We start from the raw sequence: 12,322 nt of genomic DNA on the forward strand, positions 1-12,322 counted from the left end.
CCTTGTCAGGGTAGGTTTGGGAGGCAGAGACTCCAGATAGACCTTCCAGAGAATCCTGTTGATTCATACCACACATGTCAGCCATACTTGCTGCAGTCATGAAAACCTGAGTTCAAGTCCCCAGAACCCACATAAAGTGGGACAGCAGCACAAGTCTATAATCCTAGCACTCCTACTGCAAGGTGGGAAGGAGACCAGAGACTCCCTGAAGCTTGGACAGCCGACCTGAGGGATTCGGGGTAAACAAGAGACCCTGTCTCAAGGTCGAAGGCCAGGATCTGCATGCTAAGTTGACCTCTGATCTCTGCTCTCACACATGTACCTACTGTATCACAGCACCTGTGTTCACAAGCAGAGACCAGGTATCTTCCCCACAGTGAGACCTGGAGGCCCAAGGCTATGACTGAGCACTGGCTCTGGAACATGACTGAATCAGACCACACTGGCCACATGGTAAGGCAGCAATGCAGGAGCCCTCCTTTTTATTCTCAATACACATTTTACATATGTAGGAGGTCATGCATATCTCATAAATACACATGTACACACACTAAGTCATAGCAAAAGGACAACTTTGGAGTTGGAGGTAACCCTTAGTCACCAAGGCCTCAAAATCCATGACAGCAGTCACCGTCACAGCTTTGGGGGGTGGTGACAATCTCCCCTCCCCCCCTTCATGCCTTCCCTTTTTTCCCCCTTGTTCTACAGACATAGTCTTGTTACTAGTCTAGGCCAACCCTCCTGCTTCAGCCTCCCAAGAGAGCTGGGGAGAGACAGGCTTGGAGACTCTTGTCTCTCCCTCCTGGTGATAGTGACAGATGCCAGGGCTATGTGGATGCTGGGACAGAGTCCCACCCCTAGCTCTCTCCTCTGACCTCCTTGCTAGCACCGCTCTCTCCCAGGCCCCTCTCACCGTCCAGGTCTCCCCTGCTCATCTCCCCAGTCTCTGGGATATTTCCGTTAAACATGCCTCCCATACACACACTCGGGAACCATGGCCCAGGGGAGACTGCTTAAAGGGGTTCATGATCTAGGCACTGAGGTGAGAGAGATGGTCAGGAGTCCCCACACCAACCATTAGGTCATCTAGGGGCACCAAGGCACACACATAGGGGACAGTCCCAGTCCTGGTGGGCAGGAATCAGATGCTCGAGCCTAGTGCCTTCATGCTAAGAGGCCGTCAGGTGCTGGTGGAGATAGAGGCCGAAGAGGCTGGAGAGCAGCTGGCAGGCAGCAGTCCACCAGATAATGTAGGCCAGCACTCCTCGGAGGAAGAGGGGGGTGAGCAGGCCACCCAGGATCCCTGCAACCTGGGCAACAGTCTGCTGGGCCTCATCTCCTGCAGGGTCTGCAGGGATCAAAGCCTCTGAGGGCTGGGGTGGGGCCAGTGGAGGAGGAGTAGAGCTCAGGGCCCAAGAGTAGCCGCCTGCAAGAGTGAAGAAGGGAATTACAGGTGGAGACATAATGGCAGGAGTCTAGAGACTCTCATACCCTGCCCGCACCAAGATTACATCCCACGGGTCTTAGGGGGCCTCCATCCTCCCCAGTCTGTTGGCCCTGCCTCCAACCTCCCTGCATATAGGTCTTAACTGTAGTTTTTCCTAAACACTGCCCACACTTTTATCTGCTGGCCCCACTCTTACCAGGCCATGTCCCCGCCTCTACTTGCCAACCTTGCCCTCACACAGAGACCCCCCCATCTCACCCCCACTTTTATCTGAACTTATCAGACCTGTTCCTACCCTCTGGCCATACCCTCTTTCCCACCAGCCCCTCACCCAGAGTCTTGAGCAGCAGTGTGCAGTGCAGAGTGAGGATAAGCGGCGTCAGATACTGCAGGCTCACCACGGTCACGTAGCAGTAGACCCGAACCACCTGATGGGGGAGGCAGTGGGTGCTGTAGAGGGAGTGGTCTTCCCAGGGCAGAGATCCTGCAACCAGGACCCCTCAGCACCAGCACTGGGACTATCCCACCCAGGACCATCCCACTCGGGGTGCACACCCGTTGCTGGATTTCACGGGCCTCAATACGGCCAGCCTCCTTGCGTAGCTGCTCCACTCGAGCCTTGGCCAGGCACAGGTAGGCCTGCAGGTGTGGCCGGGTCACTGCCAGCCGCAAGAGGCACAGAGATACCAGCACCCAGAGGCGCAGAGAGTCGAAAGTCCCTTCCGATGGTCTACAAGAGTGAAGCAGGCAGGGAGCTTGGGTGAGCCCTCCTTCCCCAGGCCACTATCTTTCCAGCCCATGGCCTCAGACACCCCAGGTCCCTCAGCGCCCCACAACACGCACACAGAGAAGGTCATATTCCTCATGGGTGCCTGGTACAGGAAGTCCCGGGCAACAGGCCTCGTCCAGAGCCACAAGGTGCACAGTGGCGACAGGAAGCTGGTGTGCAGGAGCAGCCTGGGGGCGAGCATCACAATGGGACCAGGCTCCTGGCCACCAGCCTCTAGCGCAGCTCCCACCCCACCCCACCCCAGGAAACCCGCCTAACTGTAGCAGTGGTCGGTCCGCAGACAGAGTCAGCGCGTCCTGGTGGGTCTGGGCCAGCCTCAGGCCAGGGAAAGTGAGGAAGGCACCTAGCAAGGAGCCTAGCACCACCAGTCCAAGGCGGATGACCAACTTGATCACAGGGAGTCTGGAGAGAAGAGATGGTCTCAGGAACCCCACAACTGGTCAGATTCAGCCTTTACATACCCTCCTACCTGCACCCACCCCCAAGATCTAGTCCTCGGGACTTACGTCCAGTCCCAATCCTGCTTCTTCAGAACAGGCTCCAGGTGCTGGGTCATGCTGGCCAGGCCTGGGGAGAGGAGAGGCTCCAGTGGTGTCGATTGCTATGGTTTCCAAAGCTAGGCCTTCTGCTTTCAGATCCACCTGTGTCTGCCTCCCCAGTGACAGGGTTTACAGGCATGGACAGCCAATTTCTACTTTCCACATGGGTGCAAACTCAGATCTTCATGCTTGCAGAGGAAACACTGGCCCAAGCCCCAGGCCAGATAACCTATCCTAATTGTGCCTGTATTTTCCTGTGCTGGAACACAGCCCAGGGTTCCCACATGCACAGGCACCCTGTCTCTGAACCACACAGAGCCTGCTAGGACTAGACTGTGCAGGACTGTTCAAGAAACAGAACCTAGGGCTGAGGAGACAGCTCAGAGAAGAAGGCACAGGACGTTCTTCCAGAGGACCCGAGTTTGGTTCCCAAGCCCTACATAGGGTTGTTCACAACCATCTGTAACTATAGCTCTGGGGTATCCAACACCCTCTGTTAGTCTCCAATAGCACCTGCACTCATGTACACACATACACATAATAAAAATTTTAAATAAATCTTGAAACAAACAAACAAAAAAAACCGGGGTGCTGGAGAGGTAGCTCAATCATTGAGAATACTACCTGCTTTTCCAGAGGTCCTGAGTTCAATTCCTAGCACCCACATGGTGGCTCACAACCGATGCCTTGGTCTGCTATGCATGAAGATATAGCACTCACATACATAAAATAACTAAATCTTAAAAGCAACAAACAAACAAAAACAAGGGGTACAGAGATGGCTCTGCAGTAAGGAGTCCTGGCTGCTCTTTCACGGGGCCCACATTCCCAGCCCCCACCCACATTATATAGCTCATAAGCTGCTGTAACTCCAGTGCCCTCTTCTGGCCTTTATAGGTACTGCAGAATCCTGGTACACAGACACACATGATGGCAAAACACCCATACATACGGAATAAAAATAAAATTTTAAAAACAGTAATAACAGATCAATCTTAACCCCAGTACTTGGGTAAGGCAGGAGGATCTCTGAGTTTGAGATCAGCCAGAGCCACAGAGTGTGTCTCAGTCTCAAATGGAATAAAAAGAAAAAGAAACAGAAAGTGACCTGGGTCTCAACAGAGGAGCACACCTACCTGGCTCCAGGCCCAGCTCCAGGGTCTCCTCACGCACCACCTGCACCAGCATGGCCAAGAGGAGGAAGAGGAAGGCAAAGGAGAGGCACACTGAGCGCTCTCCGCCCTCCTTGGTGCTGAAGTACAGCCGGGTCACCATGAGGAACACCTTGCTGGGGTTGGGTTAAGAAAGCCAAGGCCAGGCTGAACCCTCTTCAGACCCCCCTCTCCAGGGCACAGATAACCCTGCAGGAACTGGCCTTGTGTGCCTACAGTTTAAACCTGGGACATGGATCAGGTAAGCTGGGAGTACTGGTGTTTGGTTGGAGGAGGCCTAATGACCTGTGGCCAATCAGAGCTCACCATGGCAGCGGCGCTTAGGGAAGGCCCAGGCAGAGGTAGTATTTGAATGCTGTGGAGAGGTCAGAAGCCATTTCCCCCCTTAGGGGACAGTGCCTGGGGCAGAACCCAGCCTCTTGTGTGTGAATCCAGGGGGCCTCTTCCTACATGCTTAGGCACAGCCATCCTTTCTCAGCCAAGTTCGCCTGCACAGAGCTCTGTGCGCAGCTTAGGGTAGACTATTTAAGATCCAGAGACACACAGTATCTCCATCAGTTAACCTCAGAAGTCTCCTAAGATGCAACTCCTGGTTAAGGTTCAACTATGAAATGTTTCCCCAAACTCATACCCAGAACACTTGGTGGCCAGGTGATCCCTCAAGGGGTCTGTGCTTTCTCAGACTAGGGACCTCACCATGTTCCTCTGTTCTTAATGCAGACGGACTGGTCTTTCCAAACTCCAAGCTAGCCTTGTGACATGGTTTTTGATGCAAAGTAAATACTAGAAGGTTTGAGCAAAAAGATGGACTTGGCGGTGGCGGCTCACAAATTTAACCCCAGCAGGCAGAAGCAGGGGGATCTCTGAGTGTAAGGCCAGCCTGGTCTACAGAGTGAGTTCCAGGACAGCTACACAGAGAATCCCTGTTTTTAAAAACAAACAAACAAAAGAAAGAAAGATGAGCCAAATGCCAGGAAGCTGTCCCTGGTTTTCCTGATTCTACAGACCTTCAGAGACAGGAACCCACACAGCGGGGCCAGGACAAGAAAACCAGACTGCGTATAAAGTGTAGCAGTATAGTGATGAATGCCTGTCACCTGAGAGCTGGAGCGTGAGCCAGGAGTTCAAAACCAGGATGGCCTGCATCCTCCGACTCTGGGACAGAATATGGCACAGTAGGTGATCCCATAGACAGTAAGTTAGAGGGACAGGGAAGCTGGGCCCTGAGTCCCTCTCGCCCACATGCTAAGTGCCAGGGGAAGGATACAAAGAGAAGGCCAGAGTGAGCAGGCACCAGAACACTGCGATGTTGGTCTCCTGGACTGGGCCCAGCACAAAATAGTAGGCCTCTGTGAAGAGGTACACACCAACCGAGTACAGAGCAAAGTCGACGAACCACTGGTATTCCAGAAAGAACCGCAGGACTGCAGGGACAGGAGCCTCAGCTGCCTGCTCCAGGCCCCCCAGCAGCTGAGGAGGGGACTGGGGACCGGGCTGGGTGTTACCTAGGGCATCCACAGCAGTGAGAGGACAGGTCTCCAGCTGGAAATGGGCATCTCGAGGCACTGACAATGGCTTCTCATCATGAAGACCATTTGTCCACCTGAGCACAGAGGGACAGTGAGAGCCAAGGTCCACAGCCAGCTCCTCTGGAGCTCCTAGAAAGCTTGGGTGCTGATGGCCTGGGAAAGACCTCCAGCCACTTCAGGTGTGAGGACAGGCTAGACACAGGGCCAGCCAGAGCAAACAGCCAGGAGTACAGCAAGATGCTAACTGCTGCCACCATGCCCAGCAGCCCGAAAGTGGGAGGGCATAGCCCTGCCTGGGCCCCATGGGGTCAAAGTGGGAGTCACTCACCGCTCCTTCCTGCCCCGGGGCCTCAGTTTCCCTGCCAGCGCCCGCAGTTCCTCCTCTGACGGGTGTATGTACCGGAACAGACTGAGGGAGAAAAGAGTCAGGGAAGCTTGACTTAGGGGCGTGAGGCAAAGAACCTGAATCTGGTCTTGAAAATAGATCATTGGGCATTGGCAGAGTTGGGGTGGGGTTGGGAGCAGAGCTGGGGCAGGGGCAGAGCTGGGGTGGGGGCAGCCCTGTAGAAAAATGAACCAGGGTGCATGGGTATACCCAAAGTTAGGGGGATTCTGGGAACATGGAATGAGGGGAACTAATCCAACCACAGGGACCTTGAGAGTTAAGGACGCCCTGTGGGCTGAAGAGTCTGTGAGCTGACTCTCCGGGCCCGGCCATTCTTCTGAAGAGAAGCCACTCCAACAGTATTCTCAGAAGGGTCCAGGTTGCCAAAACAGGAAGAGCAGGAGAAAGCTGGATTACAAAAGGCCAGGAGGGGAGTGGGGGTGTGGGGGGGAGGCTCTGTTATCAAGACAGATCCAAGGTGTACTTTAAAGACATCAAATGATGGGGCTGGAGAGATGGCAGAGGTCCTGAGTTCAATTCCCAGCAGCTACGTGCTAGCTCACACCTGATGCCCTCTTCTGGTGTGTCTGAAGACAGACAGCTACAGTGTACTCATATAAATTTTTAAAAAGAAAAAAAAAAGACATCAGGCATAGTTATAGTTGTTAGCATTTCTTCTAGGCTCTGCCCAACAGCCAACAGCCAGGTACTGGCGTGTATGTCTCTGTCTCTCCCTCTCCCTCTCTGTCTCCAAACCCCATGTTGTCCTCTTCCCTTCTTTCTCTGTCCTTCTCTGTCCCCATTCTCTGCCTCCACTCCCTTCTTACCCCGTCCCATACCTCACTTTATACTAACTGGTCGTAAGGCTGGTACCTCATGGGCCTACTTAGGCACCCCCACCTACGACGGTACCATGCCGCCGCATTACAAAACATCAACAGTGGTGCGTGCTTTAGACTCCAGGTCTCAGAAGGCAGAGGCAGGTGGATGGATCTCTGTGAGTTCCAGGACTATGAGAGACTATATCTAAGAGCCGGGATGCTTGAGGCTACTACTTAAGGTGGAAAGAGAAAACCGACTTGACAACCTGACTCCACACAAGTGCCAGGGCAGGCACCTAAGCATCACACACTATAGGAAGAACAAATCAAAGTAAAGTTTAAAAACTGTCCACAGCTAAGAGGTGGCTCAGTGGTTGGTTAAAAGCTCTTGCTGTTCTAGGTGACCCCACCCCCACCTCGAGGTACCAGCGCCGTGGTGGGCAGTCCACAACCATCATAACTGGCAACTTTCACTTAGGAAAGGCACAAACCACACACAGACACACATGTGACACACAACTGAAAAGAAATCTGTTTTGAAATGGGGATAGGAGGCTGAGGCAGAGGGATTGCCACATTTTCACAAGCAGCCTGAGCTACAGTGTGAGACTCTGTCTAAAAACCACAAAACCAAGGGCTGAAGCAATGGCTCAGTGGTTAAGAGCACTTGGGGCTCCTCAGATGACCTGGGCGGTGTTCTCAGCCCCCACACCAGACAGCTCACAACTGCCTGCCTCTCTGGCCTCCCCTGGTATCTGCACACCAGTACACAACCCCACACATGGAGACACACACCTATACATAATTAAGAATAATAATAATTTTATAATGGAAGAAGCAACATGCACTAGGTGACCTGGGCAGGGCCACACTGGAAGCGGGACATTACCTTACCTGCCATTGCAGAGCAGCCAGCGGGCGAAGGAGCAGTGTGGGGCCATCCTGTGCATGAGGGTGGCAGTGAACAGAGTCACCACCAGCTGCACTCCAAGGACCGCCTAAAGGGGCAGCTCTAGTCAGAAAGTCTCAAGTTCCCTGAAGTAACGCAGGTTATTTATAGAGAAGGTGGATGGGTGGGGAGGGCCAGCCTCAGGCTCTGTTGTTTCTCTCAGAAGACACGGGGTGTGAGGCCGGAGTCTGTCTTCAGAGTCCTAGCCGTCCCCAGCAGCTAACCTGGTTGTGACCCCTGCTTCCACCATCAGAGTCCTGAACCCCTTTCCCTGAATATATTTGTTTGCTTTGTGAGCTCTGGTTGTCTCTATGTAGACGAGGCTGGCCTCCAACCTACAGAAATCAACCTGCCTCTGGTTCACCAACGTTGGGATTAAAGGCCAGAGCCGACACACCCAACTATTTGTTTAAAGGATGTCAGGCTTGGTGTTTAATCATGGATTTAATCCCAACATTTGGGAAACAGGTGCAGACAGATCGCTGAGACAGGCCAGCCTGGTCTACAGAATAAGTTCTAGGACAGCCAGGGCTACAGAAAGAGAGAGAGAGAGAGAGAGAGAGAGAGAAAGAAAGAAAGAAAGAAAGAAAGAAAGAAAGAAAGAAAGAGAGAGAGAGAAAGAGGAGGAAGGGAGGGAGGGAGGGAGGGAGGGAGGGAAGAAGGAAGGAAGGAAGGAAGGAAGGAAGGAAGGAAGGAAGGAAGGAAGGAAAGGAAAGGAAGGCAGGCAGGCAGGCAGGCAGGTTGATTTCCTATAGCCCAGGCTGGTCTGGATCTCAGAATGTAGCTGAAGGTGACCCTGAACTGCTGACCCTCCTGTCCCCACTTCCTGAGTGCTGGGGTGATGGTGTGCATGCACACCCAACTTGTGCAGTACAGGGATGGAGCCTTGCCCATGCTAGGAGAGCACCCACCCAAATGAGTAGATGCCAGCTCTCCACTACAGCCCAGCAACAATCCAGAGGCCAGCTTCACAAATCTCTCAGCGGGAAGCTAAGTCAGGCTCCCTGCCTGACACAGTGATAATTTCTGTAATTATCTAATTATATACACTACATGCCACTAGAGCTGCCTGCCAGTGTTCTGGCATCATACCCAATTAACATGAAATACAAATTAATATTAAAACCAGTTGGTCATTAAAAATAATCCATGAGCTAGGTGTGCTGGTATATAGTTTTGCTTTATTTTTTGAGACAGGGTTTCTCTGTGTAGCTCTGGCTGTCCTGGAACTCACTCTGTGGACCAGGCTGGCTTCAAACTCACAGAGATCCACCTGCCTCTGCCTCCCAAGTGCTGGGATTAAAGGCGTTTGCCATCACTGTCCATCAACACCAACGGGTAAGACCCTTTGTAAATAATTTTTTAATAGGTAAATAAATAAAATAAATGGAGCGGGGTGCTAGAGGGATAGCTCAGTGGTTAAGAGTACTGATTGCTCTTCCAGAGGTCACAGGTTCAATTCCAGAAGCCATTTGGCAGATCATAGCCCCTAACTCCATTCTCAGGGAATCCTACATGTCTTCTCTGGCTTCTAAGAACAGCACACACACACACACACGTGATGCACGGACATACATTCAAAACACACATACTTAATAAATAAATGTAATAAAATAATGAAAAATTAAAAAATATTTTAAAAGAAAAACACAAAGTCGTGAATAGTGGCACACGTTTGTCATCTCAGCACTCCGGAGGCAGGAGAATCAGAAGTTCAAGGTCCCCATAGGCTACGAATAAGTTCTAGTACAACCCTGGCTACATGGGTCCCTGTTAGAAAGAAAGCAAAGACAACTGCAATCCCAGCTCCCGCACCCCAGACCAGAGCCCTAGCTTCACCTCCCACCGCACCCTGCACCACTGACTACACGCCACTTCCAATAGCCCGCGAGGCCTCGAAGCCTTCGGGGGTCCCTCTCAGCTCGGCCGGGCCGTCCTCCGCCCCGGGATCCCAGAGGGCCTGCTCACCATGTCCGCTCCCGGGCACACACTGGCACTAGGCTGGAGGCGGGGAGCGCTGAGGGATCTCGGCCAATTAGAGACAGGATGCTGTTGACGAGCATCCTGGGAAGTCAGTCATCGGGCTAAGAATGAGGTGAGTGTGCGCAATGCATGCTGGAAATTGTAGTTCTAGCTGGAGCATGAGCTTTTTGGTCGGCTGTCTTTTCCTTCTTTCTTTTCTTCCTTATCTTCCTTGTGTGTGAGAGACAGAGTCTCTATGTAACTTCTCTTTTCTCCCTTGTCGCGCGCGTGCGCGTGTGCGTGTGCGTGTGCGTGTGTGTGTGTGTGTGTGTGAGAGAGAGAGAGAGAGAGAGAGAGAGAGAGCGCAAGACCCTATGTCCTGAAACTCACCCTGTAGACCACGCTGTCCTCAAAGTCAGTGATCTGCCTGCCTCTGCCTCCTGAGTGCTGGGGATTAAAGAAAGACCTGTGTACCACACTACTCGGCTCGTTTTATTTTCTAGTACAGGTCTGTATTTTGTGGATATGTGCACGTGGCTGCAGTCCTCGGAGTCCAGAGGAGAGGGCCAGATCCTTTGAACCTAAAGATACATGTGGGTGTTTACAGACTGAGAAGAGGGCTTAGACTGAACTGTGTTCCCTGCAAAAGTAGTACTCACTCCTAATCAATTAACCAACTTTCTAGCCCGTTTTGTTTTTACTTGGGCGACTGGAGGGGGGGGGAGGGTTGCTTCTTACTGTTTATTTATTTGTGTGTGTGGAGGACAGGGTAACTTGTTAGAGTCAGTTCTCTCCTGCTATCATGTGGGCCCCAGGGGATCAAACTCAGGGTTCCCAGAAAAAGTCTCAACCCGCTGAACAGGCTTGGTAGCGCTGTTTGGTTTTAGTGGGGTGTGAATTTTGCTATGTCGACAAGGCTGACCTTGAGGTTCTGACCCCCTGCCTCCAGCTCTAAAATGCACCAGTGACAGATGTCTTTCACTAGGCCTGGTCAGTTTTCTCATTGCTGGGGATGGAACCGCTGTGCAAAGGCAAGACCTGTGTTGTGGGAGCGACCTCTCCAGCTCACTACCCACCACCTCAATCCAGAGAGTAGCCTGGATGTCTGTGTGTGAATCTCAATTCTCTAAGCCACACACCCCTCAGCCAGCCAGGTGTGGTGTATCACATGGGTGTCTACTCTCCTAGAGGGCTGAGGCAGGAGGATGTTTCAAGACCAAAGACATCATAGGCTGCGTAGCCAGATTGAAGCCACGAAAGCTTCATATTTTAAGACTGTCTCAAAAAACAAAACAAAACAAAAACCCCACAAAATTTAAAAACCAGAAAGGACTCCTAACTCCTGTACTAGTGAGACAGAGCAAAGCCAGCCTGATCTTCATAATGAGTTCCAGGCCAGCAAGGGTTACATCGTGAGGCTCTGATTCAAAAAGATAAAGCCAGGAATAGCAGGGCAGAAGATGGTCACTGAGTTTCAGAGGCCCCTGAGTACCACGCAAGCACACAAGCTTGTTCCCTCATGCTCCAGGATGTGGTGTCATAATGGAGACCAGGAGGCCTGGGTGGAAGGAGACGGCTGAGCCTAGAAGCCCACTTTTAAAATCTTGTTTTTACATCGACTTATGTCAGTGGTTCTCAGCCTTCCTAATGCTAGGAAGCCCCTTTAATGCACTTCCTCATGTTGTGGTGACTGCCAACCATAAAATTATTTGCGTTACTATTTTTAACTATAATTTTGCTATTGTTATGAATTGTAATGTAAATGCGTGTTTTCCAATGATCTTTGGTGACCCACAGGTTGAGAAATGCTGACCTGCATACCAGGGAAAGGTGTGGTGATGCCACAAGTGGACAATGTGTGGGTTCAGTTTTCTCCTTCTGCCACAGTGCATTTCCTCCTGGGATTGAACTCAGAGCTGGCCAGTGCTTCTCCTACAGTGGGGGCATCTTACCCTAGGGGATCCCACCCCTTAAAACTGAAAGGCATTTGTGTATAATCATCATTTAGGTATGCATGTGTGTGAGCTCCCCAGTATGCTTGCCTGTTCCCTAGCAGAAGCTATGGGAGGACATCAGGTGTCCCTTTTGAGGCAGAGACTCTCTCTCAACTGGAGGCTGAATTTCCTAGGCTACAAGATCAGCCAGCAAACCTGCAGCAGAACTGGGCTTGTGACCCCCTGGGTTCCCAGTGACATGATCACATGACCATCACCCCACCTGCTGAGCCATCTCTTCAGCCTCGGACACACTTGAAAGAGGAAGGGTGCAGCCCCAAAGCCCTGGCTCCAGCCTTTCATTGTTTTTACATATTTTATGTCTGTCTTTTAAGTCTGTCTCCTTGTGGGACGGTGCCAACACAGCCTCAGAGGACACAGAAGGGAATCGGGTGTCTTATTCCCTTCAGACAGGGCCTGCCTCTAAGCTGGAGCTGGGCCACTAAGGCCCAGCCATCCTGTCTCCACCTCACTCTGGCACTATGGTCACAGGCCTCCAGATCACATCTGGCTTTTTACATGACTGCTGGAGATTCGAACTCACATCTTAATGCTTGCAAAGCAAGCTCTCTTACCACTGACCCTTTTCCCTCCCTCTCCCCATTTATATATTTATCCATTCACTTGCATCTGTTGGGGGGGGGGGGGGACCTGCACGTAGAGAGGTCAATGGACAACTTAGAGGCAGCTGGTTCTTTCCTTCCAGCAGTAAAACTTCCAGTAGTAGAACTCAG

At 51.9% G+C, this 12,322-nt stretch overlaps 1 protein-coding gene across 3 annotated transcripts; it reads right to left on the minus strand.

Moving 5' to 3' along the window:
• Positions 1-454: 454 nt before the first annotated feature.
• Tmem161a (transmembrane protein 161A) lies at positions 455-9,687 on the minus strand. 3 transcript variants are annotated; one of them, XM_034520724.2, is made up of 12 exons: positions 9,601-9,687; positions 7,578-7,681; positions 5,806-5,886; positions 5,454-5,551; positions 5,216-5,297; positions 3,913-4,064; positions 2,744-2,804; positions 2,496-2,639; positions 2,291-2,404; positions 2,003-2,177; positions 1,779-1,875; positions 455-1,426 (listed from the first exon to the last, which is right to left on the minus strand). In XM_034520724.2, exons 1-12 carry the CDS (start codon positions 9,601-9,603, stop codon positions 1,170-1,172), a joined length of 1,368 nt encoding a protein of 455 aa, XP_034376615.1. In that variant the 5' UTR covers positions 9,604-9,687; the 3' UTR covers positions 455-1,169. The 3 variants fall into 3 exon arrangements, with proteins under 3 accessions (XP_034376615.1, XP_034376614.1, XP_034376616.1); XM_034520723.2 differs by having other exon boundaries at positions 5,216-5,372; XM_034520725.2 differs by lacking the exon at positions 7,578-7,681 and having other exon boundaries at positions 5,216-5,372; positions 9,601-9,645.
• Positions 9,688-12,322: the final 2,635 nt, after the last annotated feature.

This window comes from Arvicanthis niloticus, chromosome 16 (assembly GCF_011762505.2).
Source record: "Arvicanthis niloticus isolate mArvNil1 chromosome 16, mArvNil1.pat.X, whole genome shotgun sequence".
NCBI lineage: Eukaryota > Metazoa > Chordata > Mammalia > Rodentia > Muridae > Arvicanthis > Arvicanthis niloticus.

Excerpts from the sequence above, each read along its gene's own strand:
- Tmem161a (XM_034520723.2), bottom strand. Across the intron at positions 4,065-5,215 it reads CTCACTCTGGCCTTCTCTTT|CAAGGTGTTCCTCATGGTGA; the intron begins GTATCCTTCCCC and ends ACCCAACCCCAG. Across the intron at positions 2,805-3,912 it reads GGAGCTGGGCCTGGAGCCAG|GCCTGGCCAGCATGACCCAG; the intron begins GTAGGTGTGCTC and ends TCCTCTCCCCAG.